The sequence below is a fragment of the Canis lupus genome, chromosome 1, assembly GCF_003254725.2.
Source record: "Canis lupus dingo isolate Sandy chromosome 1, ASM325472v2, whole genome shotgun sequence".
NCBI classification, from domain to species: domain Eukaryota; kingdom Metazoa; phylum Chordata; class Mammalia; order Carnivora; family Canidae; genus Canis; species Canis lupus.
Window position 1 is genome coordinate 83,261,399 of NC_064243.1, and position 24,707 is coordinate 83,286,105.

The window sequence follows — 24,707 nt, forward strand, 5'->3', positions numbered from 1 at the left end:
CCGAGGGCGGGGGCGGAGAGCGCGGGGGAGCGAGGTGCGCCGAGGTCGCCGGAGCCCCGCCCCGCCCCGCCCCGCCCCGCCCCGCGGGCGCTGCAGCCGGTACCGCGTCCGGCCCGGGGCGCGACGGATCGCCTCGGTTGGCCGCCCGGGCCCCGGCAGGGGCGCGCAGGGAGGGGCGGTGGGCCTCGAGGCGAGCCGGCCGCGGGGGTCGCGGGGGTCGCGGGGGTCGCGGGGGTCGCGGCGGGTCGGCCCGGCGATCTTGAGCCGCTCGGCCTGGGAGGGCCCGGCCCCGCGCCCGGTGAGTACCTGCGCGACCCGGCCGCCGAGGCCCGCGGCTGCAGCCTGCCCGCGCCCTGCAAGCCGCGCGGGGCCCTGCCGCCCGGACGCGGACAGAGGGCCTGCCGGGTCGGGGTCGGGGACGGGGACGGGGACGGGGACCGCGTGCGCGGCGAGCTGCTCCCACGCCGCGTGAGACACAGGTTGTGGAGACAAGTCTCCAGGCTCGGAGCGCCAAGTCTTGGTCCCTAAGGGAGGTCGCAAACTTTTATCCCCAACCCGCTTGCCACCTGCTAACTGGGGACGGTTTTTTACCATTTTAAATGGAGGAAAAGAAATCAAAAGAACTGGGGGCGCTGGGAAACTATAAGAAATTCGGATCTCGGTGTCCACGCTCGTTTGCTTATGTAACTAACGCCTGTGGCCGCTTTCTCTGCAGCGACAGCAGAGCTGAGCGGCTGCCCTCAAAGCCTAATGAAATCATGGACTGACCTGGCATTTCGCTGAGGTAGGCCGACCCTGGCCTAGCCGATGGACCCTCCAAGGGGAGGCAAGGGCCGGAGCAAACAAGAAATGCAGCGTGCATTCAGTTTCAAGTAGCACGGTCTTAGAAACCAATTGTATGTTTGGGGGAAGAAAAAAGGGACGAGAAAAAAAACTTCACGTGAGAGTCTATCTAAAATGAGGCTTGAAAGTTTTCGCCCCGGGGATTAGGGAAAGAGGAAAGTGATTCCACGGGAAGGGGGCATGGGTTGAGTATTCAGAAATTCTTACCGTGGGAGATTTCTGTTCACTAAAAGGGAGCAGAATTTAGACAATAGTAGGAAAAGACTTCCCTGTTGTGGGGAAAGAAGATAATCAAAATAACTGTGGAATAAAGCAAGTGAGTGAGAAGTCCTGAAACACTTCACTGGCTTAAAAATACCAGACTGCCCTTTAGATGCATGGAAAAGCACGATCCGCATGTTGTCGTCCCATTTGTATTGGAGAGCTGGTGCCTTCCTAATAATTTGATTTCTGTACATGCCACCTCTTGACCATTTTGCAGTTTAGGATCCAAGATGCACATGTTTAGTAGTGGAATACACATAATAAGCACATACAAGTGATGAAAAAAAGGACTCAACGACATACCTTACTTAGGGTAAAAAAAATACATTTAAATACTCATTTTGGGTTTGCTCTTGGCTATTTTAGCTTGTTCTCCACCTCGTTTGCAAATGACTCTACTGTTGAAGAAAGCTTTGCACTTTTTGGGAGAATAAGGTACATAAATATCCCATGAGATTGGAGGTAGTATATTTTCCCAGTAATCAGATGCCCCTGATTGATGAGACTGAAATTTGCAAACGGTTGTCTCTCCAGAGACATCCAGTGATTTAGTTTGTAGTTGAAGCTTGTAACGCCTATGGAATCTGCTGTATGTATCTGGAGTCTGGCAACTCTTGACTGCAAGTTTTTAAGTGTGATTTTAAAATAGTTCTTAAGGAAGGCAACAGGCAGTGTAATAACACCAAGTGGTGTGGAGGTAGACAATTCCATTCCTGAATTTGCAGTTCACCTGGTGCTGCCCTGTGCATTCAATGAGGTTTTTGAAATTAATGGCATCTAGGATTCCTCGGCCCACCCTCCCCCCAGCACCTGTCTTGATTCTGCTTCTCCCAGTTCCTCACCCCTCCCACCACATTGTCACATTGTTAAATGCTAATAGACTGTGCCCAACATTGACACAAACACTGTCTTGGGTCATAGCTGTATTAGCCAACTAATACAGAATTAAGGGTTCCTGTTTTGGTAAAAACTTGCATTTGACTGTGGGAATCCCCTCCTGAATGCAAGCAATTTTGTAAGTAGGTTCTTGACTCTCCCTCACCCTTTGTTTCTGAATTGCTAGTTTCCACCCAAATAACCCCCCTCAAGCATCTTGCCAGTGCCACAATCACACTCCTTATTTGCCTGCTATGTAATTGATCCAGTATCCTCAGGTGTATGCACAGATGTGGCCTGAAGCAGGGGGACCAGTAGTCCTTGCCTTTCAGTGTGCTCAGTTATTAATAATACATCAATAAAAATGCCATCCATTATACATGAGAGCCTCACAATAAAGCTAGCACATGTGCAGCATCCTTTCTTTGCTCTTGGTAATAAAGTACTTTTTAACAGGTTGGAAAGAAGAAAGCAATGGACTTGCTAGGACATAGGTCAGGGCCAGATAGGAACTGGGAGGGCTGCTGGGGGTTCTCCAGCTCAGGGACCACTCACCCCAGTGGCCCAGTTTAGATCCCCGATCATCCAACCAGAGAAGTCCGGGGATAAAGAACAGCATTAGTCCAGGCAACCCTCAGGAACCACTAGTCTGAGGTCCCCTCCAGCTGAGGCTCATCTTTCCCATAAAGAGGTAGAAATGGTTCATTAGACTATCCGCAGGACTGCTTTATGGAACCTTAGGGGGCCCTGTGTGAAACTGCCTTCTACTCCCCACCCCCCAGATCTGAGGTAAACAGATAATGGCCTGGTGGCTAAAATATGGCTCTGGGCCTGAAAGTTTGCCAACAGTTTTCTGTTTGAGAACACGAACTTTGAAATCCAGTAAAAGAAATATTATCCCAATCAGAAAGGAATTCCATTCTTCTCATTAGTAGACATTTATTGCAACAACAAAATTGTAATCAATTATTTTGTTTTGACTTTCGTTAAAAACATTGTAGAAATCTGTTTTCTCTCTTGTTACATAAGTACCTACGTAATAAGCTTGAGTTTGCCTCTGGGCTCACAAAACCTCAAATATTTACTACCTGGCCCTTTTCTGAAGAAATCTGTCTACCCTGGCCTTGGACTTAGGTTTTTGAGTAAGGAAATAACACCCTTAAAGGGAATTAACTTCCTTTTGCCTCTGACCAGCAGTGATGTTTTGCCCTCATTTCTGAAGAGGGAGAGAGGCAAGCTCTGTGGGTTCCTGGTATAGGGGAAATAACATAGGTCATCTCCAGGGAACTGAATCTTGAAACTGAATTTCAGAGTTATGAGACTCTGTAATGTGTGTTCTCTGAGACTTTGGCCTGTTGAGCACACACCAGTTGTTGCATTTAGCATAGAGTCAGTCTAGCAGAGAGAAGCTGGTACCTTGTGAAGCTCTTCTACTGAGTGTGGCTAATCCAGGGGCACGGTCGCCCAGAGATCATGGTCATCTTTCCCCCTCAGCTGGCTCTCTTAATTTCAGACTCTTTTACTTCTTTAGACATCCCAGTGATAAGCATTTGATTTGTTGTTTGTTTGTTTAATTTTAGGAAATTTCAGGAAGACTTGATTTTCAAAGCTAATTATGAAAACATTTGTCATTGGAATCAGTGGGTGAGTAATTTTGCTACAAACAACTGGTGGAGGTACTCAGGATGTCCAAAGGGTGTTTTCATGTGGATGTGGTAGGGGATGGAGGAGTCAGGATTCCCAAAGAAGAGAGCAGGTCCCTGGCAAATATAAAACAGTGGCATGCTGGTTACAGAAATGGCAACAGGAGATGGGAGAGTCTCCTAGACTCCTAGAGACTAGGAATCTCCTAGACTCCTAGAGAAAGAGGACCGTCAGGAAGCAAAATATGCCTGCTTTCCCATTTCTTTGCTGGAGTTGACACTAGACACCTTCTATCCTTATCCTTTAAAAAAAAAAAAAGATTTTATTTATTTATTCACGAGAGACACAGAGAGAGACAGAGACACAGGCAGAGGGAGAAGCAGGTTCCCTGCGGAGAGCTCGATGCAGGACTCAATCCCAGGACCCTGGGATCACGCCCTGAGCCGAAGGCAGACAATCAACCACTGAGCCACCCAGGTGTCCCTATCCTTATTATCCTTATGAACCTATTGCCCTGGCATGGTTATTAGTTGTGTTTGTCCCCCCATCAAAAGCGTCCTCAATTACATGGTCACCCTACCTGTGGTACCAGAGGTATACATGCAAATAAGACACCAATGCCAGCTCCAAAGGACGCTGTCTACTTTGCTACTGTGTTATGTTCAGCTTTCTTCTGAGTAATGTGTGAATACACACATTATGTGGAGTCCAATTCATAAGATATTTGAGACTTAAAAGTCTGGAATTTGGGGGGGATCACTGTATTATGTTACTATAATAAGTAATCAGAGGTAAAGGGGATGAACCCGGTGTCAGAGCTCTGCCTCGTCATGCTCCCATCGAACCAGAATCCAAGTTTTGTTTTTCTCCGCATTGCTTCTCTTGGCTATGCCTCCCCTTCTGCACTCAGTGCCACCCTCGTTCCTTGATTGCCTCCCTCTCTTAACCTTTCCTACATACCTCTCCACCAGTTGAATCTTCTTGCAGAAATTTTTAGTTATTCTCTTACCTGGTGAACGATATGCAGTGGTTACCAGTTACCTGGAACAGAATCTGAATATCCTGGTGTATGAAGACTATCCATAAATACTAAAAGAAACGTATCAGCTTCAGGGGCAGATAAGCTGCAGGAAAGGTTTGATACAGGAACTCACTGAAGACTCCATTTCTTTCTATCTCTTCTTTGTGTCTTCATCCATTGGGATTCATCCTAGAGTTGACTCCACTTTTTGGGCCAGAGGGGATACCGCTGGGTGCTGGGAATTTGTATTTCTTAGCCTGCTACTAGGGTAAAAAAAAAAACAAAAACAAAATGCCTCTCTTCCTCCAGATCATGAGTTTCTCTTTGACCAGACTAGCTGTACCACATACACACAGTCACTGTGGCAAAATGGGTGGTCCTGCCCCGATTAGCTTAGGCTAGCGAGGCCCTGCTCTATAGTTGACAGTCGAGTCAGTCCAAACCACACCCCAGAAACAGGGGTAGAACCTGGGGAGGCAGCTGCCAGTTCTACTCTGGCATCCAAAACAACTTTCATTCTGTGTATGTAGGAATAAAATGCCCTCTTCTCAATGTTCCAGATGTACAAACCTGTCTCATGCTTCCTTGTCACGTGTATTAGGTGCTAAGAAAGCCTCTTCTTCACTGTCTCTTCCTTGGAGAGTGCCAGGATTTCATTTTAATGCTGCTTCTGTGCATTTAAAGCACCTGCTGGACTCAGCTGCAGTGACCTCTGTTCCTGCCTTTCTTCCTTCTTCCAGACTCAGTGTTGTATCCTCCTTGTATACTTAACCACTTGCTCTGCTATGAAGTCATCATTTGGTTAAGACATCAAGGAATAGCAGGGGTTCCAAAGGAGTCAAGGGTCATTCAGGATCCTCCTGAAAATTTAGTGCCAATGTGAAGATGTTCATTTTTCTGGGCGAGGGGCAGATAGTCTTCAACAGATTCTCACAGAATTCTGTGATGTTAAAAAATATTAAGGGTTTTGGGGAAAAAAAGATCCATGGGCTTTAGAGTTAGACTTTGTATCCCTTCCTCATGACTTGCTAGTTGTACCTTGGGCAAGTTTTATGAGTATATAGTCTTTCAGTCCTTAGTTTCCTCAACTGTAAAATAGTAATATGAATATCTGCTTTCTGCAGAAAGGATTTTCCTCTTAAGTACCTATAGACAGCCTTTTTAACTTCTGCTTAGCCCACTGTCCTATTCCAAATACACTCCCCCTCCTGTCTCTTGGACAAAAAACAAATGGACCAGGACTTGTGCATTTATTTGGCTGTTGTGAACAAAGAAGGAAGTGTCCTCAAACAGTTATTCATTTTCCTTCCCCCTACCCTAAGATAAAGCATGCACCTGTCTGGGGACTCTTGCCCTGAGGTAGGAGGGCACGTGATGGTGGTCAGGAATTTGGTGGTGCGTGGTGGTTTTGAGCATGCTGAAAGAGAAGAGTTAGTCTTAAGGCTGTCACCTGACCAGGATTCCTAGTATGGATCGTAGGCATGAACTTGTGCAATTCCGACTTGCTAAATTCTTTTAAATTCTTGTTAAATCCCCCCTCCCATCTCTCTGACCTATACTGTCTGGTCTGCCTCCTCCAAGTCTTCAAAACTGGAGTGCTTGCTTCTCACTGTCTCTCTCCAGTTAAGTCAGTGTTGGTTTGACTGTGTATCATTTGAAAGAGATAAGTCTCGAAAATGACACATTTTCTGGCCAGGTTGCTCATACTATAATAAAGTTAGCCCTGTTTACTATCTCTTTTAAGCCAAAGTTCAGTATCTGAACTATGGAAACTCAGTGCGAATTATAGACATTTTTGTTAAAGGGGAGAAATTTTATACCAGTATTTCTCCAAGGCAAAGGGTAACACCCACCCACTTTCCTGTTCTTTCTCTCTCTCTTTCTCTCTTTCTTTCTCTTTCTTTCTTTCTTTCTTTCTTTCTTTCTTTCTTTCTTTCTTTCTTTCTCTCTCTCTTCTTTTCTTTCTTTCTTTCTTTCTTTCTTTCTTTCTTTCTTTCTTTCTTTCTTTCTTTCTTCCAAGATTTGTTTATTTAGTTAGTTATTTGAGAGAGAGTACAAGCAGGGGGAGGGGTAAAGGAAAAGGAGGAAGCAGACTCCCCACTGAGCCAACTTGGGGCTTGATCCCAGGACCCTGGGAACAGGACCTGAGCCAAAATCAGCATCAGATGCTGAAGAGAATGAGCCACCCAAGCACATCTCCTGTCTTTTCCAAGATAACTATGCCCATATCCTACCCAATTGTGTATTCTAAGGCAAAAAACAAAAACAAAAACAAAAAACTTTTGAATCAAGTTCCTTGTACTTTGTAGGTATAAGGTATTTGGGTAATAATTGAATTATAGTCAGTAAACAATTTTGATGAATGAATATTAGTTTCTTGTCTAGATTATAAATACATTGCAATGTATCTCACCTAGGATTAAGCACAGGTTCTTGCAAATAAATATGCAGTTAAGAGTTTTTTGTGCCATGAAAATTCGGTTTTAAATACACAAAATAGGGGACACCCAGGTGGTTCAGTGGTTGAGCGTCTGCCTTTGGCTCAGGTTGTAATCCCAGGGTCCTGGAATTGAGTCCTGCATCAGGCTCCGCGTGGGGAGCCTGCTTCTCCCTCTGCCTACATCTCTGCCTCTGTTTGTCTCAAATAAATAAGTAAAATCTTTTTTTTTTTTTTAATGCACAAAACAATACAGGAGGGGCACCTGGGTGGTTCAGTGGTTGAGCATCTATCTGCCTTTGGCTCAGGTCGTGATCCTGGGGCCCTGGGATCGAGTCCCACATCGGGCTCCCTGCAAGGAGCCTGCTTCTCCCTCTGCCTGTGTCTCTGCCTCTCTCTCTGTATCTCATGAATAAATAAATAAAATCTTTAAAAAATAAAAACAAAAATATAAAGGAAACCTATTATAATGAAATTTAGCTATAAAAATATTTTAAAAATCAAATCATCACTTTGTGATACACTTCTTTGTTAATTTATTAAATAACAGTGTCCAGTGGTGAGTCTAAAAACTGCCATCAATTTGAAATAATAATGAGTATTGATCACGCTTCAAGATATCTGCCCCAACTGCCCCAAATGATATGAAAATATCTCTGATTTCTATCGACAACAAATTTCACAGGTTCTGTTAATACTACTGACGTTTGTTATTTATATTTATAATTAAAGGAAAAGCTAAAATTCTGTTAGAATATAATAAAAGTATATAAAAATATATAAAAAATGCCATTTCTTTTCCCACTCAAGTTCACAAAGTCCACGAATCAGTGCACAAAACCCTTTGAGGCAGCATCCCCAGGTTAATGAAAGCTCTGACTGAATGAGTGACTACAGAAGGCCCTCTCATGTGCTGTTGTGTGGTGCTAGACTCTGGCAAACTAGGTACACAGAGGAGTTAGCCAAGGTCCGCATTCTCCTCCACGTCACACAGTCCAGCCACGAGGGACATGTAACTGACTCTATGTGATAAGCTTCACTGGACTTCCCATCAAGCCCCAAAGTGGACAGAGATTTAATGATAAAGGGGGCATCACAGCAGAGATGTGATTGAGTTATAAGTGGCTTGTCAGAAGCCAGCCCTCCACTTTTCTCCATGGTGCCCTGAAACAAAATCACAGTGGCCACATGCAATTTTATATACTTGCACTAAAATGCGCTACTCAGGGCGCCTGGGTGGCTCAGGCAGTTAAGCATCTGCCTTTGGCTCAGGTCGTGGTCCTGGGTCCTGGGATTGAGTCCCCACATGGGGCAGGCTTCCTGTCAGCAGGAGGGTGCTTCTCCCTCTCTCTCTCAAATAAATAAATAAAATCTTTTTTTTTTTTTGATGCATCTTTCTTCTTGGTATTTTCAATTTTTTTTTCTTTTTCTTTTTCTGTTCAGTGTGACAAATGGCGGGAAGACAACACTGGCTAAGAATTTGCAGAAACACCTCCCAAACTGCAGTGTCATATCTCAGGATGATTTCTTTAAGGTATTTATAAAACTTCTTAGGTCATTCATTTAATACAACAAAGTTCTAGTAGCAAAGTTAATTAAATTACATCCAAAAAGCCTTTGCTAGGGGACAGAGGTTTTGGGGTGAAGGGTTGCAGTAATGCCACTTATCCACTAGATGGCATTACTTATTGGTGTGGCTCTGATTTTAATTATCCTCGTCTTCCAAAGGATTTAGTAAAAGTTTATCGCCTCTTCATTCTATAATTGTATTATTTCTGCCCTGCACAGTTTTGATGGGTTCTTGTTATTTTTTCCAGCCAGAGTCTGAGATAGCGAAAGATACAAATGGATTTCTGCAGTATGACGGTAAGTAGATGAGTGTGTGAAATATTCACTGATGTCCATTTTTCTCTTTCAAACCCAAATACCTTCTCTATCTGTGAAGACAGTTTCAAAATGTGCTTAAGTACGTGTTAACTATCTATGAAGACAGTATCAAAGTGTGCTGCCCTTTACACATACTTTTGTAAAGTTTTCTCGTTTATGTCCAGCTATTTAAACAAATGAAACCTTTTCCCCAGGCTTTTACTTAAAACTGAAAACATTGGAACAATAGATTTTTCTACTAAAACTAGAATAAGGTAGGTTTGTTGGTACTCTGCTCATCCCTGCCTGGGGTACACATAACTAAGGATACTTCCCCGATGCCTCCCTGCAGTCTCGCCTGGAGCAAACTCTAAGCTCATCCAATGGGCTCACCTTCCCAGTGACCGCGGTGGACTAGACAGCTGTTTTCTTCTTTCCACTGCTCATAAAGGTTAGCGAATATTTTTTAGATGGATTCACCTCGCTCTCTTGCCCAATCTAACCCTGCTTTGAAGCCAAAGGATTATAAAGTCCATCAGAAGATATTTATTTTCCTATAGAGAATATCATACTAATAAACTATACTTAATGGTCTTGTCAGCTTTTATCATGAACAAGATGACCACTGAGTGTTTATGCAAACTGGCAACAGAAACAGCTATCTTAAAAAGCCATAAACTACATTCTTTATTTTTAACTTTGATGACATGAGAGGAAAAATGTTATGTAATCAGTTCTTACAGACACTTGATAGTTTTAAGAGAAGCAAAATCCTTGACTCACTGCCTGTTCTTGTGTCTTGAGCTGCAGCCAGGATATTTTTTACTTTTCTTCCCCTCTAATGATTAGCAAGGAAGGTAATTACAGAGTAAGAGTTAAACAAGGAAAGTCTGTTTTCAATGATTGACAAAAAATTATTCCTAATTCAAATAAGTTCTTATAAACTGATAAGAAAAACAGAAATATTCCAATTGAAAGATGTCCAAGGATATAAATAAGCTATTCATGGAAGCAAAAGGTTATTTGATTAATAAATGTACAATAAAAAGTCAACCTCAGAAATAGTCAAAGAGTTGTAAATTACTTTTTTCCCCACTCACCTCATAAACAGATTTTTAAAGCAGTAATTATCTGATGGTTGCACAGTTATCTAATTACATAATGATGGCTCAATAAAATGAAAACTTTCATAGATGGGAATATTAATTGATATAACCTTTCTGGAAGGTTGCTTGAGCATATGTTCCAAAGACCTTAAAGTATTAATGCCATGTGTCAAGTGTCCCACTTCCAGGAGCCTAGCATAAAGAAAAATCTGAAATTTTTAAGTAAATGTACAAATTTAATGTAAATCAAGGTAATGTTAAAATCTTTATGATAATCACTAGAAGAATAGTTTAAAGATGTATAGCTATCAAGTTTATAAGTAAATGGAATCATTAAATTTTGTTGATACAAAATAAGTCAGAAGTAAAAAACAATTTAAAGAAATCAAAAGATGATTAAAATATAGAAAATGAGAATAAGATGATAGATTTAAGCCAAATATAGCAGTAGCTACATTAAGTTAAATGAACTAAAATACTCCAAAGACAGTCAAACTAGATTTTAAAAAATGAAAGAAAGAAAAGCCCAACTATAAGCTCCTTATAAGAGACATATTTAGATACTAGGACAAAGAAAAGTAGACAAGGCTAGAAAAAGATATACCATGTGAACATATACTGAAAGAAATCTGGTATAACTACTAATATCAGACAAAGTAAACACAAAGAATATCACTAGAGACACTATTACTAGAGATAAATAGAGATAAATGGGTCAATTCAACAAGAAGATAAGCAATCTAAAATTTGTATGTACCCAATAACATAACCTCAAAATACAGTAAGCAAAAACTGACAAAACTACGTGAGGAAATATACAAATCTGTAATTATTATGGGAGATTTTTAACACAACTTCCTCAGTAACTAATAGAAAAAAGCAGATAAAATTATAAGGGTATAACTGATTCGAACAACGTAATCAACAAACAACCACTCTAATATATATGGAACATTTAGCCAATCACAGCAGAATACACATTTTTGTTTTCTTAAAATAAAATTAAAAAAAAAAGAATTGCCTTTGCTACATCCCCTCACCCCGAAAAAAGAAAAAGAATACAGGGAACATTAACTAAAATGGAAGGCATATGCAAGGGCATAGAACAACAGTACGTTTCAGTAGAATGAAGTAATATAGAGATATGCTCTAAGCACAGAGAATTGAATCAGAAATCAGTAACAAAAAATAGAATACTTTCAAGTGCTTGGATATTAATCAATACCTTTTTTTTCTGGAAAAATTTAAACAGCTGCATACAAAAGTAGGCAGAAGACTGTCATGAACTCTCATAAATTCATCATCTGGCTTTTAAAAACGATGAACTTATGACCAATTTATATTTCATCTATGCCCTCACCCACTTTCTCCTTCTGTGTCTTCTTGAAGTAAATTCCAGATGTCATCACATTTCACCCGAAGTAAAGCACTTCTATATATCCCTTGGGTTAAGGGAAAAAATCACCGTGAAATCAGAAGATACTTTTAACTGAACAATAATGAAAATATATTAAAACTAATGGTATTTGTGGTTTCAGCAAAGACGGGTTGGCTACATTCCTTGCTCTTTCCAACTCTTATAATTGGAAACCTTGGATGGAACACAGCAAACAGAGGAAGACTCAAAGAGAGAACAGACTGGCCTTTGGGACTTGCGGAATGATTGGTTGTGATTCCTTGGATTTTCTTCTAACCTGTCATATATTCAGGAAGGGGTACTTGAGAGGTGTGCCATGGAATCATCAATAGGTACAGACAAAAGAGCCCCAAGAAACCTGTACCCTGTAGTCAAAGGACCAGGAAAAGCGTGCCCTATTGAAATAGAAAGTCATTTTGATAATATACCCTACTGTAGCCAAACACAAAAAGAAAAACCATCCTCCCTTCATGGTTCAGCAGGGCCAAGCAGTGAGCAAGACTTTTGGACCTGTCTGGCACCAGCAAGGAAGAGGACCCCACAGGAGTCCTATCAGTTGAGCCAGACAGGGAACTGAATTTCTACACCCACCTAGCAGCAGCAGCAGCAGGATGAGGCAATGTGAGGTAGTGCATCCCACTTTCCTCACCCAGAGAGCATCAGCTGCTGTCAGCAGGATGCATTTGATACCTGAACTTCTATCCTCACCAAGAGCAAGGAAGCCACACCAGCCCTCCATTTGCCTCCTTTTACCAAGGCAACCTCCATTTCCATGTTGGTAAGATTCAGTAAGGAGATGACCATTTACCCCCACCTGGACCTGCATACTACACCTAACCAGGGTAACTGCCTATAAAAAAGGAGATTAAATGGGATCCAGAGCCTCACAACATGATACCCAAACTTTCTAGAATGAGACTGAAATTCACTTGCCATATCAAGAACCAGGCAACTCTCAACTTGAATGAGAAAAGACAATTAACAGACACCAATTATGTGATAACACAGATATTGGAATTATCTGACAAGGATTTTAAAGCAGCATTCATAAAAAGGTTCACCGAGTGATTGTGAACATTGTTAAATCTAGTAAAAAGCTAGAAAGCCTCAGTAAAGAAATAGAAGATGTAAAAAAAAAAAAAAAGAAATTTCTTAACTGACAATATACAGTAACTAAAATTTTAAAACTCATAAGATGGGCTCAACTGCAGAATAAATATGACAGAGGAAAGAATCTTTGGATTGGAGGACAGAACAATAGAAATTACTCTATCTAAACAACAGACCAAAAAGAGACTGAAAAGAAACTAGCAGAAATATCATTGCAGTCTCAGGAGAGGAAAAAAGGTGTGGTGCTAAAAAAGAAGTAAATGTGTAAAACATCACAAACTTGGCATAAGACATAAACCTATAAAATCAGGAATCTGACTGATCCTCCATCAGATTAAGATTAAACAAGACCGACCAAGAAAAAAAGAGAAGGCACAAATTACAAATATCAAAAACAAAAAAAGGAAATACCACTACAGATCCTACAGACATTAAAGAGATAAGAGGATATTATGAACAGTCTGTGCAACTAAATTAGAAAACTTAAATGAAATTGACAATTTCCTTGAAAAATGCAGCTTACTAAAACTAACACCAGAACAATGAGAAAATCCTAACAGTCCTATGTCTAGCGAATAAGTTAATCCATAATTGTAAAACCTTCCACTAAAAAGCCTCTAAGTACAGATGGCTCAATTCAGTAGTTCTGGAGTAGGGCTCAGAAACTGTTATTCTGGTAAATTCCTAGTGATACAAATGCTGCTGGTCTAGGTAGTACACTTTGAGAATCAGTGTTTTGGAATATTTTGCTGGAAATTGTAAACTCAAAAAGTATGCACATTTTAGAGTTTAAAAAGGACATATTTGGATCCTTTATAAAATTTCTTTTTTTTAAATTTTTATTTATTTATGATAGGCACACAGTGAGAGAGAGAGAGAGAGAGAGGCAGAGACACAGGCAGAGGGAGATGCAGGCTCCATGCACCGGGAGCCCGATGTGGGATTCGATCCCAGATCTCCAGGATCGCGCCCTGGGCCAAAGGCAGGCGCCAAACAGCTGCGCCACCCAGGGATCACCCCTTTATAAAATTTCTAATGGTTTATCTCTTATTTACTTGTAAGAGCCCTTTATATATTAAAGATACTAGCTCTTGGGGAGCCTGACTGACTCAATTGGTTAAGTGTCTGACTGTTTCAGCTCAGGTCATGATCTCATGGTCTTGGGATCAAGCCCCATGCTGGGCTCCGTGCTCAGGGCTGAGTCTGCTTCAGATTCTTTCTCCCTCTTCTTCTGCACCTCCCACTCATGCTCTCTTGCTCTCTTGCTCTCTTGCTCTCAAATAAATAAATAAAATCTTAAAAGAAAAGATATGTATTTTAGTTCTTTGCTACATATATTGCAGATGTTTTCCCCAGTATATCATTTATCTTTCACTAATTTATAGATATTTTGTCATCCAAATATGTTAAACTTTGGTCTAGTTAGGAGGGAATAGACATTATAAATAAAGCAATATTAGCCATTAATGTATGATTGCCAAAGCTGGACATGGGAGTTCATTGTACTCTACTCTCTACTTTTATATGTATTTGAAATTTTCCATATTAGAAATGTTTCAAACATACCAATTTGTCAGTAATAGAATTTAAATTTTTCTGAAATATTTGTTATTAGGTATTTTGAATGGTAAATGAAATAGTGCTATTCTATATATTTATAGAGCCCTGGATATACTCATCATAAAAAGCCACATCATAAATCTTTTGTTGTATTGATTTCATATTTTTGTATATTTGTTTGAAGTGCTTGAAGCGCTTAATATGGATGAAATGATGTCCACCATTTCCTGCTGGATGGAAAACCCATCAACAGACTCTGGAAGCACCGAAGAAATTCCCATATTAATCATCGAAGGCTTCCTTCTCTTTAATTATAAGTAAGCATCCTCAACCTAATATTGATTCTGAATGAATGGGGTGAAAACTTGGTAAACTAAACATGCTGTTTTTGTAGGCCTCTAGACACTCTATGGAACAGAAGCTATTTTCTGACGATTCCATATGAAGAATGTAAGAGGAGGAGGAGGTGAGTTTTGATACTGCCTTTGTGGATTATAATTAAAAAGACAAAATTTATGAGGATAGAAAGTACAGCATAGGGAATAGGATCAGTAGTATTTATCATAGCACTGTATGGTGACAGATGGTAGCTACACTCATGGTGAACATAGCATAACCTATAGAGAAGTCAAATCCCTACGTTATATAATTGAAACTAACATTGTATGCCAACCATACTTAATTAAAAATAAAATTTTTTTTTTTTTTAAATAAAATTTTTTAAGTAAAATTTTTTTTAATTTCTTTAAGAAAAAGTTTTTTTTCATTTTTTAAAAGACAAAATTTAGGAACAATGAGGAAAGAACATGATTGAGCAATATGTATATGTCATTTTTCAAACAAGAGAAGCCTGGTCTCTTCTACACAAAGAGCAAAATCTTTTTCTAGAAATGGTCATCCACGTGAGGTAATGCAAATTGCTTTTCTAAGAAAAGGCCCTTCTACAGACCATTTGACTCATCTCTCCTATATCTCCAAATGCAGCAATCCCATGTTGATTGATTTTAAATTTGAGAGCCATTATTCTGTGACAGCCACAAAGAACACCCAATTAATTGAAAGCCTAATCCAATCTATCAGGTTCTCTGTCATTATTCACATTGATATTTGTCTCTTCGTTCTCTCAGAAAGCACTGTAGTAGGAGGAGATAATTATGAATGATAGTGAATTACAAAAGTAGTTTTTTTGGATCAGAAAACTAAATCAGTTCTGCTGTCTTCTAATTAGTATTGAATCTAAAACGTATACTCTTAATTCTGTTTAGATTAAGTCTCAGTGATTTTTCCCATCACCCTGACCATTATTAGTTTACTTTATCAATTTTATGTCTCTGTGCACATTAAGTTTCCTGTGTGTTTTCATAGTAAAAGGGTCTACAAGCCTCCAGATGCCTCAGGGTACTTTGATGGCCACGTGTGGCCCATGTATCTAAAGCACAGACAAGAAATGGAGAACATCACCCGGAACATTGGTAAGCGCCTTCTCTCCCTCCACGGAAGGCCTTTACTTGTCATTGCTCGAAGTCCATGAGAGAAAGGATTTTTAGGAGGCATCTTTTTCGTGAATTACATTATAAAGGAACTCTTTAAGCCAGAACACTCTGGGCTCTTCCATGATTGACTGTCCTGGTTTCTGTTTCTCTAAGGCTTTTGTCAAAGCCTGTCAACTTCTAGATGGTCATTCATGAAACAGATATTGAATTGAATGCCTTCTGTGTTCAAGGTACTGCCCTATTGATATTAAGGAAAATAAGACAAACTCAGCCCCTACTCTTATGAGCCAACATTCTATCAGGGAAACAAATGTTAAAAATACTAGCTGCATGAGCATGTCCTTTCCAGCTATGCCAGGTGCTGTGATACCAAGTTCTGGGGGACTAGCTGAGGCCCAGCAATCAGGGAGGGCTTCCTTGAGGAACTACTTAAACCACACTCTGAGGGGTTTAACAGGAAAGGGAGGTAGGTGGGGGGCAAAAGATCATCCCAGACAGTACACGGAAAGGCCAGGGACAGGAAGGCGGGAATAGCACCTGAAAGGTTGGTGTATTTTCAGTAGAGAAAACCACGAGGTGGGGTGGGGGAGATGCGACATGAGGAAGATCTCAACTCTACAAGGTCATAGGCAAGTTAAGGACTTGGGTCATTATCTGAGGAGAAGTGGGAAGCCCTCTGCAGAGAGGTTTTATTTATATATTTTCTTTATTTATTTATTCATGAGAGACACAGAAAGATTGGCAGAGACACAAGGAGAGAGAGGAGAAGCAGGCTCCATGCAAGGAGCCTGATATGGGACTCAATTCTGGGAATCCAGGATCATGCCCTGAGCCAAAGGCAGATGCTCAACCACTGAGCCACCCAGGCATCCCTACAGAGAGGTTTTAAACAAGGACATGGTAGATACCAAATTCTGGTTTTTTTTTTTTTTATTCATGAGAGACAGAAAGAGAGAGAGGCAGAGACACAGGCAGAGGGAGAAGCAGGCTCCATGCAGGGAGCCCAATGTGGGATTCGATCCCGGGACTCCAGGATCATGCCCTGGGTCAAAGGCAGACGCTAAACCACTGAGCCGCCACCCATAGATCACCCCAAATTCTGATTTTACTGAGATTCCCCTGGCAATGTTAGAGGGAGATGTATGTGTTCAATAGAACAGGGCGACAGAACAGATATGGAGGGTGCTCCTCTCTCCCTCTCCACCTAAATTGCCAATCTAGGGGCACCTGGCTGGCGCAGTAGGTGGAACATGCAACTCTTGATCTTGGGGTTGTGAATTCAAGCCCTGTGTTGGGTAGAGAGATTGCTTAAAAATGAAACCTTAAAAAAAAAAAAAAAGGCCAATCTAACCATGACCCCACTTTGCTTAACCTGCAAACAGAGTCCAGTGTTTTGGAATAAAGGCCAAACAGACCTCGAGTCCCCTGAAGACTAAGGCATAGACAGCCTTGCTGTCAAATCTCATCTCTCCAGGATACCTGCTCCCACATTCAAGTCCTCCCAAATTATGCATCCTTTTCTTAACATTCAAACTTCTCTCTCTCTCTCTCTTACCTCCAGTTTTCTGATTAAAGGTTTCATTTTTAAGCAGTCTTTTAAATCTTATAAGTGTTTAAGGTCTTGTGTTCTTGATTTAAACTTATTAGTATTCTTTTTTTTTTTTTTTTTTTTTTTTGAGGGGAGAAAGGGTAGAGCAAGCTCCATGCCCAGCACAGAATGTGGCACGGGGCTTGATCTCACCATCCTGAAATGATGACCTGAGCCAAAATCAAGAGTCAGACATGTAACTGACTAAGGCACCCAGGTGCCCCTAAACCTATTAGTATTCTTAGGAGATGTCAGGTGCCAGAGTTAGAATCCTCTACCAATAGGCCCATTGGCCTTTGAACTGCTCTCCTTTCTCCTTAGTTTACCTAGATGGAACAAAATCCGAAGAGGAACTCTTTACACAAGTGTATGAAGATCTATTACAAGAACTAGCAAAGCAAAAGTGTAAGTATTGTGGCTGGTGAAGGAACAGCCAGGAAAAGAGTTCATTACATACCCACGAATGGTTTACCAGAATGCTCATATAGGAGTGATTGTATGCATTCATTCATTGCTTTAAAGAATGGGTTTGGGGACTTGATTATTTTTTTTATGAGGGTTTTTTTTATTTAAGGGTAAAAATATCCACCCATTGTTACATCCCTTAATGATGTTTACATTACATAGTTTAACTTTTTTAGTAGATGGCTATTATTTCAGTGGGACTGAAATTATCCTTTGGGCAGAGTGAAGTTAAAAGGCTGGTGATCTCTTTTAAATATGTCTAGAGCACCTCTTCTCCTTTATTACTCTTAAAGATCTCCCATGAATTTATTTTCCCAAATCCCTCAAAAATAAACACACGATATTAAAAAAAATATTTATTGAATGTTTCTTTAAGGTTTTCGTATTAGATGACACATTTTGCAAGTACCAGAAACCCTCCTTAATCTGACTTAAGCAGAAAGAAAGCACAGGGGGTAGCTATGGCTTCAGGCTTGCTGGGTTAAGGAGCTCAAATATAACCTTCAAGGCTCTGCCACAATTCCACGTTGTATTTGGGTTTCTTTGGAAGTCAGACTCTCTCCACTGACAGATATGTTGGGTGTTGGCAGCAGCATTCTCCTCCGTGTAAAATCCCCAGTAGAAAAAGACAGTTTATCCTTTCTCTAGATTTCCCATGAGTTGATAAATGTTGAAGCTGGGTATTGGGTTCCAAGGAGCTTTTATATGATTCTCACTAAAAGAATTTTAAACAGTTTTGTAAAAAGCAGTTTTGCATTTTAGCTCAGCTAGAAAGCCCCAGGGAAGATTTTGGTTGGTCCTGCTTGGGTCATGTGGCTTGTGCTAACCTCACCACTTTGGCCAGGGAGGTGGCACACTCTGATTGGCTAGGGCTGGACCGTGTACTCATCTTCTCTCCTGTTTAGCAGGAGAAATTCCACAAAGGAAAAGCAGAGCAGGAAGTAGAAACCATAAGGAGGATGAAAAAGCAGGCGGGGATCCAGCTGCTATAATATTCGAACTATTTGTACTCAAAGGGTTTTCATGGTTAACACATGCAAAATACAACCATCTTGTTGAGGAGACAGTGGGAGTCACTCCTGCAGTGCAGAATAGGACGTGCTTTTAAGAAGCAACTACCCTAGTCCAGATGTCATCATCTCTTAACAAGAATTAGGTTTCTTTTGTTCTCAGTAAATTCCTATCTTATGAGGGGATTAAGCCCAACCAGCCTATTGATCCCACACACTCCTCATTTTGGGATTAGCCCTTCCTGTGGGCATGAACGCATTTGAAGAAACTTCAGGACCATTTTAAAGTTTCTCCTAAGTGGAACTTACAGTCCTTGGCAGATATGCCTGCCCATCCCTGCTGTCTGTTACTTTGATGAAAGGCAGGGAAGCTCAGGGCACCGACATGGGCTGTAAAGAGTGTGGGGTGAAGGGAGGAAGGAGTTCAGCCTTCATAAATGATAGCAGCTGAGCCAGAGCCACTCTTCTGAGAGTTATTGGCTCCCTTTCTGGCCCTAACGAGATACTTGAGGGTGTTTTAGCAGCTGGACACCCGTACCTTTCCATCCTCTTGATAATGGCCAGTGCTTACGTCCATTTTTGTAGTGACTAAGTCATACTTTGGAGTTTGGCCTTGTGATCCATCTCCTGATAAAGATGAAAGGAGCCTTAATCAGTAGCTCAGGCAAACTGCATTTCATTCCATGCCAAATGCCAGCCTCTGCCATCTGTTCCGAGGCCCAAGAACAACAGGTATGTTTTGATGGACACTGAAAGCCCACAAGAAGGGGTGCCTACGTGGCTCAGTCAGTTAAGTGTCTGACTCTTGATCTCAGCTAATGAAAGCCCACAAGAAAGTACATGTCCATGTGTGTGGCAACCCTCTTCTTTCCTTGCTTATGTCCTAGAGGCTAGTAAGGACCTTTAAAAGGACCTGTACCTTTTAAGTCTATCTTGTCTGTGTTCTAGATATCAGATAAAGTTGAGTAGAAAAAACAAAACAACAACAACAAAAAAAAACAAATGTTAAGATGAGACAAAATCCAAAGCAGATCAGCTTTTCTTACCTCTTAAGATCTATATTAGTTTTTTTTTTCTAGTTGCATAAATAAATGATGGTGTTATTTATAGTAACCTACACCTTTCCCAGTTCTTGCAACCATGGTGCCCTGGCAAAGCTGCTTGGAGGGATCCTCAGCATGGCCTGGTTTAACCCACGGTTGGGGGCTGAGCTAGCAAAGGCCTTTCCGAGGTTCCAGCGGACTACTCTGCAGTCTCCTCATAACCTCTCATAAGCCTGCTGAACTAACCTTCCATTCTAAATACATAAAATCAGAATTGTGATAAAATAATAACAGTGAGATGGAGCAGAGTTTGAATTTAATTATTAATGAAACAAATGACCCAAGAGAGTAAGAACATAAAGTTATACATTTAATTTAATCCTTGTTTAAATTCAGTGTTTGAGGCAAAATTTAACCATAATCTATTCTCACAATGACAAGGCTGTCTAGCCACCAGAACATCCAAACTCCTTTTGAGAGAGTTTATTTTCATAGTGGGGGTTTGTTCTCTGGCATACTTGTTAGGTTTTCAAGGGAGCCTGACTCTGCCACATATACTAGATAGAAGCTGGCAAGACTTGATGGGAGATTGGCTCCCACATGTAGAAAGAATAAGGGGAAAAAATGTGTATTTCCATCTCATTATAAAAGCATATTAACTATGCAAAAAGTTTTAATATGAAAAAGAGAGAAAATAATCACTTGAATTCCCACCAATCAGCAATATTAACATCTTAATGTGTACACATCCAATATTTTTGCTGTTCACATAAGTCTTATATGGTTACATGGTTCATCACCATGCTCATTTCTGCTTTTACATTAGTATTTAATATTTAAAGGAACTTTATAGAGTTTATTATATTATGAAACTGAGTCAAACTAAACAGTTCTTCCAGTTAAAGGAATCAGGGCTGAGTTCTACTTTGCTTATTAAAAGTGAGTTTTAAGACTTGGCATTGACATCTCAGTGCAGAGGAAAGATGTCATATGTCTTGTTTCAAATCAAAGAAATAAGAAATTACAAAATAAAATTTAATTTTTCTTTTGGTATTTTTCTATATCAAATTTAAAATATAATGTTCAATTAAAAGTAATAGTATAATGACCTAATATATAATATAGTAGCCCAAATTATCATAGGATTAATGATCCTTTTCACAATTGTTGAGTTTTTAGTACTGCTACAAGTTTTTCACATTGGCAAATAACATGCTGTCAAAATATCTGCACATATGACTTGTTTCCTTCTTCTGGAATTAAAGTTTTTCAGAAGTAGCACTTGCTTGGTCATAGAATATAATCATATTTGTATGTATATACTTCAGAAATTAAATACTACACCAAAAAAATTTGTTTCTCTGACATGAACTCTATACTATGAATGCAATAGGTTTATCATTGAGTTTCAAGCCAAAGTCACCAAGTTTTCAGCTAGGCTTCCTTGGTTTAAGAAAAAAGAGCAAAATTACTCATACTCTTTCTAAATCGAGGATAATACTCCTTGTAGTAGTAGTAATTCTACAACAACCAGCCACCCTCCGTGATATTCTTCTAATTTGCAAACTGTTTCATTCCTTGAAGCCAATAACTGTTATACCAATTGCAAATGAAATTAGATGTCTGGTATCTTAAGATGGGCTTAAATTTAGTTGAAGGATTAAAAGAATGAGACATGGCCTCTATTTGGTTCTCTATGGAAAAGCAGCATTTCTGGCTCCAGATTCCCTGTAATCTTAATATTCTATTAAGATTTACTGTTGTTACGTGCGAAGATTTAACAAAATGAGAATTGGAATTCTCTATTAATTTCTTTCTACTTGTATTTGTTTTCAAGGTTTGCAAGTAACAACATAAAGATGGAGTGCACTGAGTCCTTCCTCAGATGAATTAGGAAACTCCAAGGAGTATGTTTGAGGATCTTAACCAAGATACAATATGTACTTTGGTATGATAACAGTTGTTGGTTCCGTTGTTTGTGTTATCACACATGGTTTCCCTGACATGTGGAACAGTAAACAGTTATCCACACCACTGGACAGGAATTTACCTTAATGACTTGTTTTCCCTCCACGGAGTAGAGAAATAGCATAGTTCACAAATGAGTCAATTTCTCTAGACCAATGATTGTCAAACTTTTCTGAATGGGACCCAGAGTACAAAATAATATTTACATCACAATCCAGTATATATGTAATCTATTGTGCTTGTCTATGTGTGTTTATGTAGGTATGTGTATGTATGTGATGTGTGTGTATATATACACACCCCTCATATATCACAAAGCATTTGCCTTAGATTCAATGCACACTGATATTTTTCTATTTTTAGATTTTCTATAATATTCATTACCATCCAATACCAATGCCTATTTCCTGCAAATAAAGCCTTTGGCAGGAGTAGCAGTCACTTACCAGAGTGTCTTTTTGTGTGTGCGTGTTTTGTTACTCTTTCTTACATATATGTAAAACCAGTGGATCATTGTGTTACTTGTGTTGATACTTTGTTATAACAGGGAATATTTTCTTTGTGTTTTATTTTTCTGTCAAACCAATGGTCTAAAGTCACAGAAATCAGTTACGGTTACTTACATGATGTTCCTTTCACTGAAAAGAACAGACAGGAGATCTGAATTATATAATATTTTGAAGCCTCTTTCAATGCTGGAATTAAGATTATCTACTGTACTGATCAACCTCTTGTTTTGTAACAGGTGGATTACTCCCAATCCTTTAAATCTTTACAAATATAAACATATTGTTACAATAACTTTAACTGGTCTTTACAGATTCATTTTATCAGCCCTCATTTTTTCTGTATTTTTTTTAAGATTTTATTTATTGATTTACTAATGAGAGGTAGAGACACATGCAAAGGGAGAAGCAGGCTCCCCATAGGGAGCCTGATGTGGGACTCGATCCCAGGATCCCGGGATCACGCCCTGAGCCAAAGGCAGATGCTCAATCACTGAGCCACCCAGGAGTCCCTTTTCTGTATTTCTAACTAGTTTGTACTCAATGATAATTAGGAAGTTTTTGATCACACACACTACACAGAAAGCAAAAAACAACAAAGCTCAAATGGCGGTTCTTCCACCTGATAGCTATTATGACTTGATTGAATTATGGGAAGTCTTTATTTCAAACTATTGAAAGCCTTTATTTCCTCTTTGTAAGATGATATGCAGATATGTGATATCTGACCGTAGCATAGAATAAGGCTCAAATCTTTAGTATGGCCTCCAAAGCATTCCCTGAACCAGCTTCTCTGTGCCTGTCTGTTCTCATTGCCCATCACTCAGCTTTTTGCTGTTCAGTGCCGTGACCTCCTCTCCTCAGAGTTACCAGGACCCTTCCTGCCGCATTCCAGATGCTCAGAGTGAACTTCCACAACCCTTCCCTCCAACCAGCCTGCCCTTCCTGCCCCTCCTTCAGAGTGCCTTGAGGTCCTACTCAAGGAAGACTTCTCTCATCCTTCCCTCTGAGATGCTCTCAAGGCTCCCCTACTTGTCCTTCAAAGCACTATTGTAATTATACTATCACATGCAGAATCGCTCATTTTGTGGCAGTCTCTCCAGCTACATAGAAGCTCCATGAAGGCAGGCCTTGCCACTGTGACTTATTTACACACACACCCCTGAGAATCAGCACATGTCTAGCATGTGATGAACACACAAAAAATATTGGGTACAAAGATAAATTCCTATTACATCAAGAATGAATTCACAGGCAACCAATATATCATTTGAGGAGTAGTAGCTTAAACTCACTGGTTTTTTTATTTGTTTGTTTGTTTGTTTGTTTTAAGTTCAAAGCAGGCAGTCCAAAGTTTGTACATAGAGTTGTCAGATTTAGGGAAAAAACAAAACAAAACACAATTAGAAGACACAGTTAAATTTGAACTTCAGATACTCTGTAGTTACTTATAAATAACTTTAGCATAAATAAGTCTCAAATACTACATATGTAAGGCTGTTGTTTTTCTGAAATTCAGATTTGTCCTGTATTTTATCTGGCACCTCTGCTTTTGCAGCAATTCAAAAATCATAAAAAGGAGACGCCTGAGTGGCTCAGTCTAACCTTTGGTTCAGGTTGTGATCCCAGGATCCTGGGATGGAACTCTGTGAGTCTGGCTCCCTGCTCAGTGGGGAGTCTGCTTCTCCCTCCATCCCCCTCCCCATTCATTCTCTCTCTCTCTCCCTCCTTCCCCCCTCAAATAAATAAAATCTTTTAGAGATATCATTAAAAAGCCAGGATTTTCCATCCTTGACTTGTGGACTTATCACCAGGAGATCACAGGAAAGCATTTGAGATTCCTGACATAGCATCATCTATCAAGGCATAGGGAGACACAGCCACATGCCTCCCAAAGTCACCCAATGGTGTCCCCAGCAACCTTCTTCAGATGTTTCTGGAGTCAGAACTGGCTCACATGGCCACTTCCGACTGCAAGGGAGGTGACACAGAGGATGTCATGACAGATTTGAACCAATTATGATTCATTGTCTGGGCATGTTGCCACGGGAACAAAATCAAGCCTCTTTTAAGGAGGAGGGAACAAGTGAGCAACCCAAAGTGCCTACTTCAAACTCTACTCTGCCTACCTTACCTGGCCATGATTTTATCAAGCTTGGATTGCTCCAATTCCAAATTACTATTCTCAAAACAGGATTTTTGTTTTTTAGAAGAGAAGTCTAGATATAATTTTTTAAACATCATTTCCAAGAATTTCTGAAATATTCTTTTCTGCCCCCACTGCCCAGCAGAGAGAGATGTCCCTGCTGATTGAAGATCATTACACTTGACTTTTCTCCCCATTTCAGCATGTGAAAATAGGTCAGAAAAAGACTCTTTACCTTGAAAGGGAGACAAAAAAGCTTAACAGACATTAAAAATAGAAATAGTCAAAACATTTTGAGAGGAAAGAATTATCTTTTTGCTTACTACTATCAGTGAGAAATAAAT

The 24,707-nt window shown here is 40.2% G+C and overlaps 1 protein-coding gene and 1 non-coding gene across 7 annotated transcripts; both read left to right on the top strand.

Moving 5' to 3' along the window:
• The first annotated feature begins 82 nt into the window (after nucleotides 1-82).
• Nucleotides 83-22,518, top strand: NMRK1 (nicotinamide riboside kinase 1). Of its 6 annotated transcripts, XM_025423293.3 has the most exons (11): nucleotides 193-298; nucleotides 716-784; nucleotides 3,564-3,627; nucleotides 8,529-8,619; nucleotides 8,903-8,951; nucleotides 9,304-9,402; nucleotides 14,329-14,461; nucleotides 14,539-14,610; nucleotides 15,510-15,616; nucleotides 17,547-17,630; nucleotides 21,581-22,518. In XM_025423293.3, the coding sequence occupies exons 3-11, from the start codon at nucleotides 3,599-3,601 to the stop codon at nucleotides 21,598-21,600; spliced, it is 684 nt and encodes a 227-aa protein (XP_025279078.1). In that variant the 5' UTR covers nucleotides 193-298; nucleotides 716-784; nucleotides 3,564-3,598; the 3' UTR covers nucleotides 21,601-22,518. The 6 variants fall into 6 exon arrangements, with proteins under 6 accessions (XP_048947891.1, XP_025279082.1, XP_025279079.1 ...); XM_025423297.3 differs by lacking the exon at nucleotides 15,510-15,616 and having other exon boundaries at nucleotides 92-298; XM_025423294.3 differs by lacking the exon at nucleotides 716-784 and having other exon boundaries at nucleotides 177-298.
• On the top strand, nucleotides 20,234-20,347 carry LOC112645739 (small nucleolar RNA SNORA12). Its single transcript, XR_003127230.1, has one exon. It is a non-coding gene; the product is annotated as a small nucleolar RNA SNORA12 (small nucleolar RNA).
• Nucleotides 22,519-24,707: the final 2,189 nt, after the last annotated feature.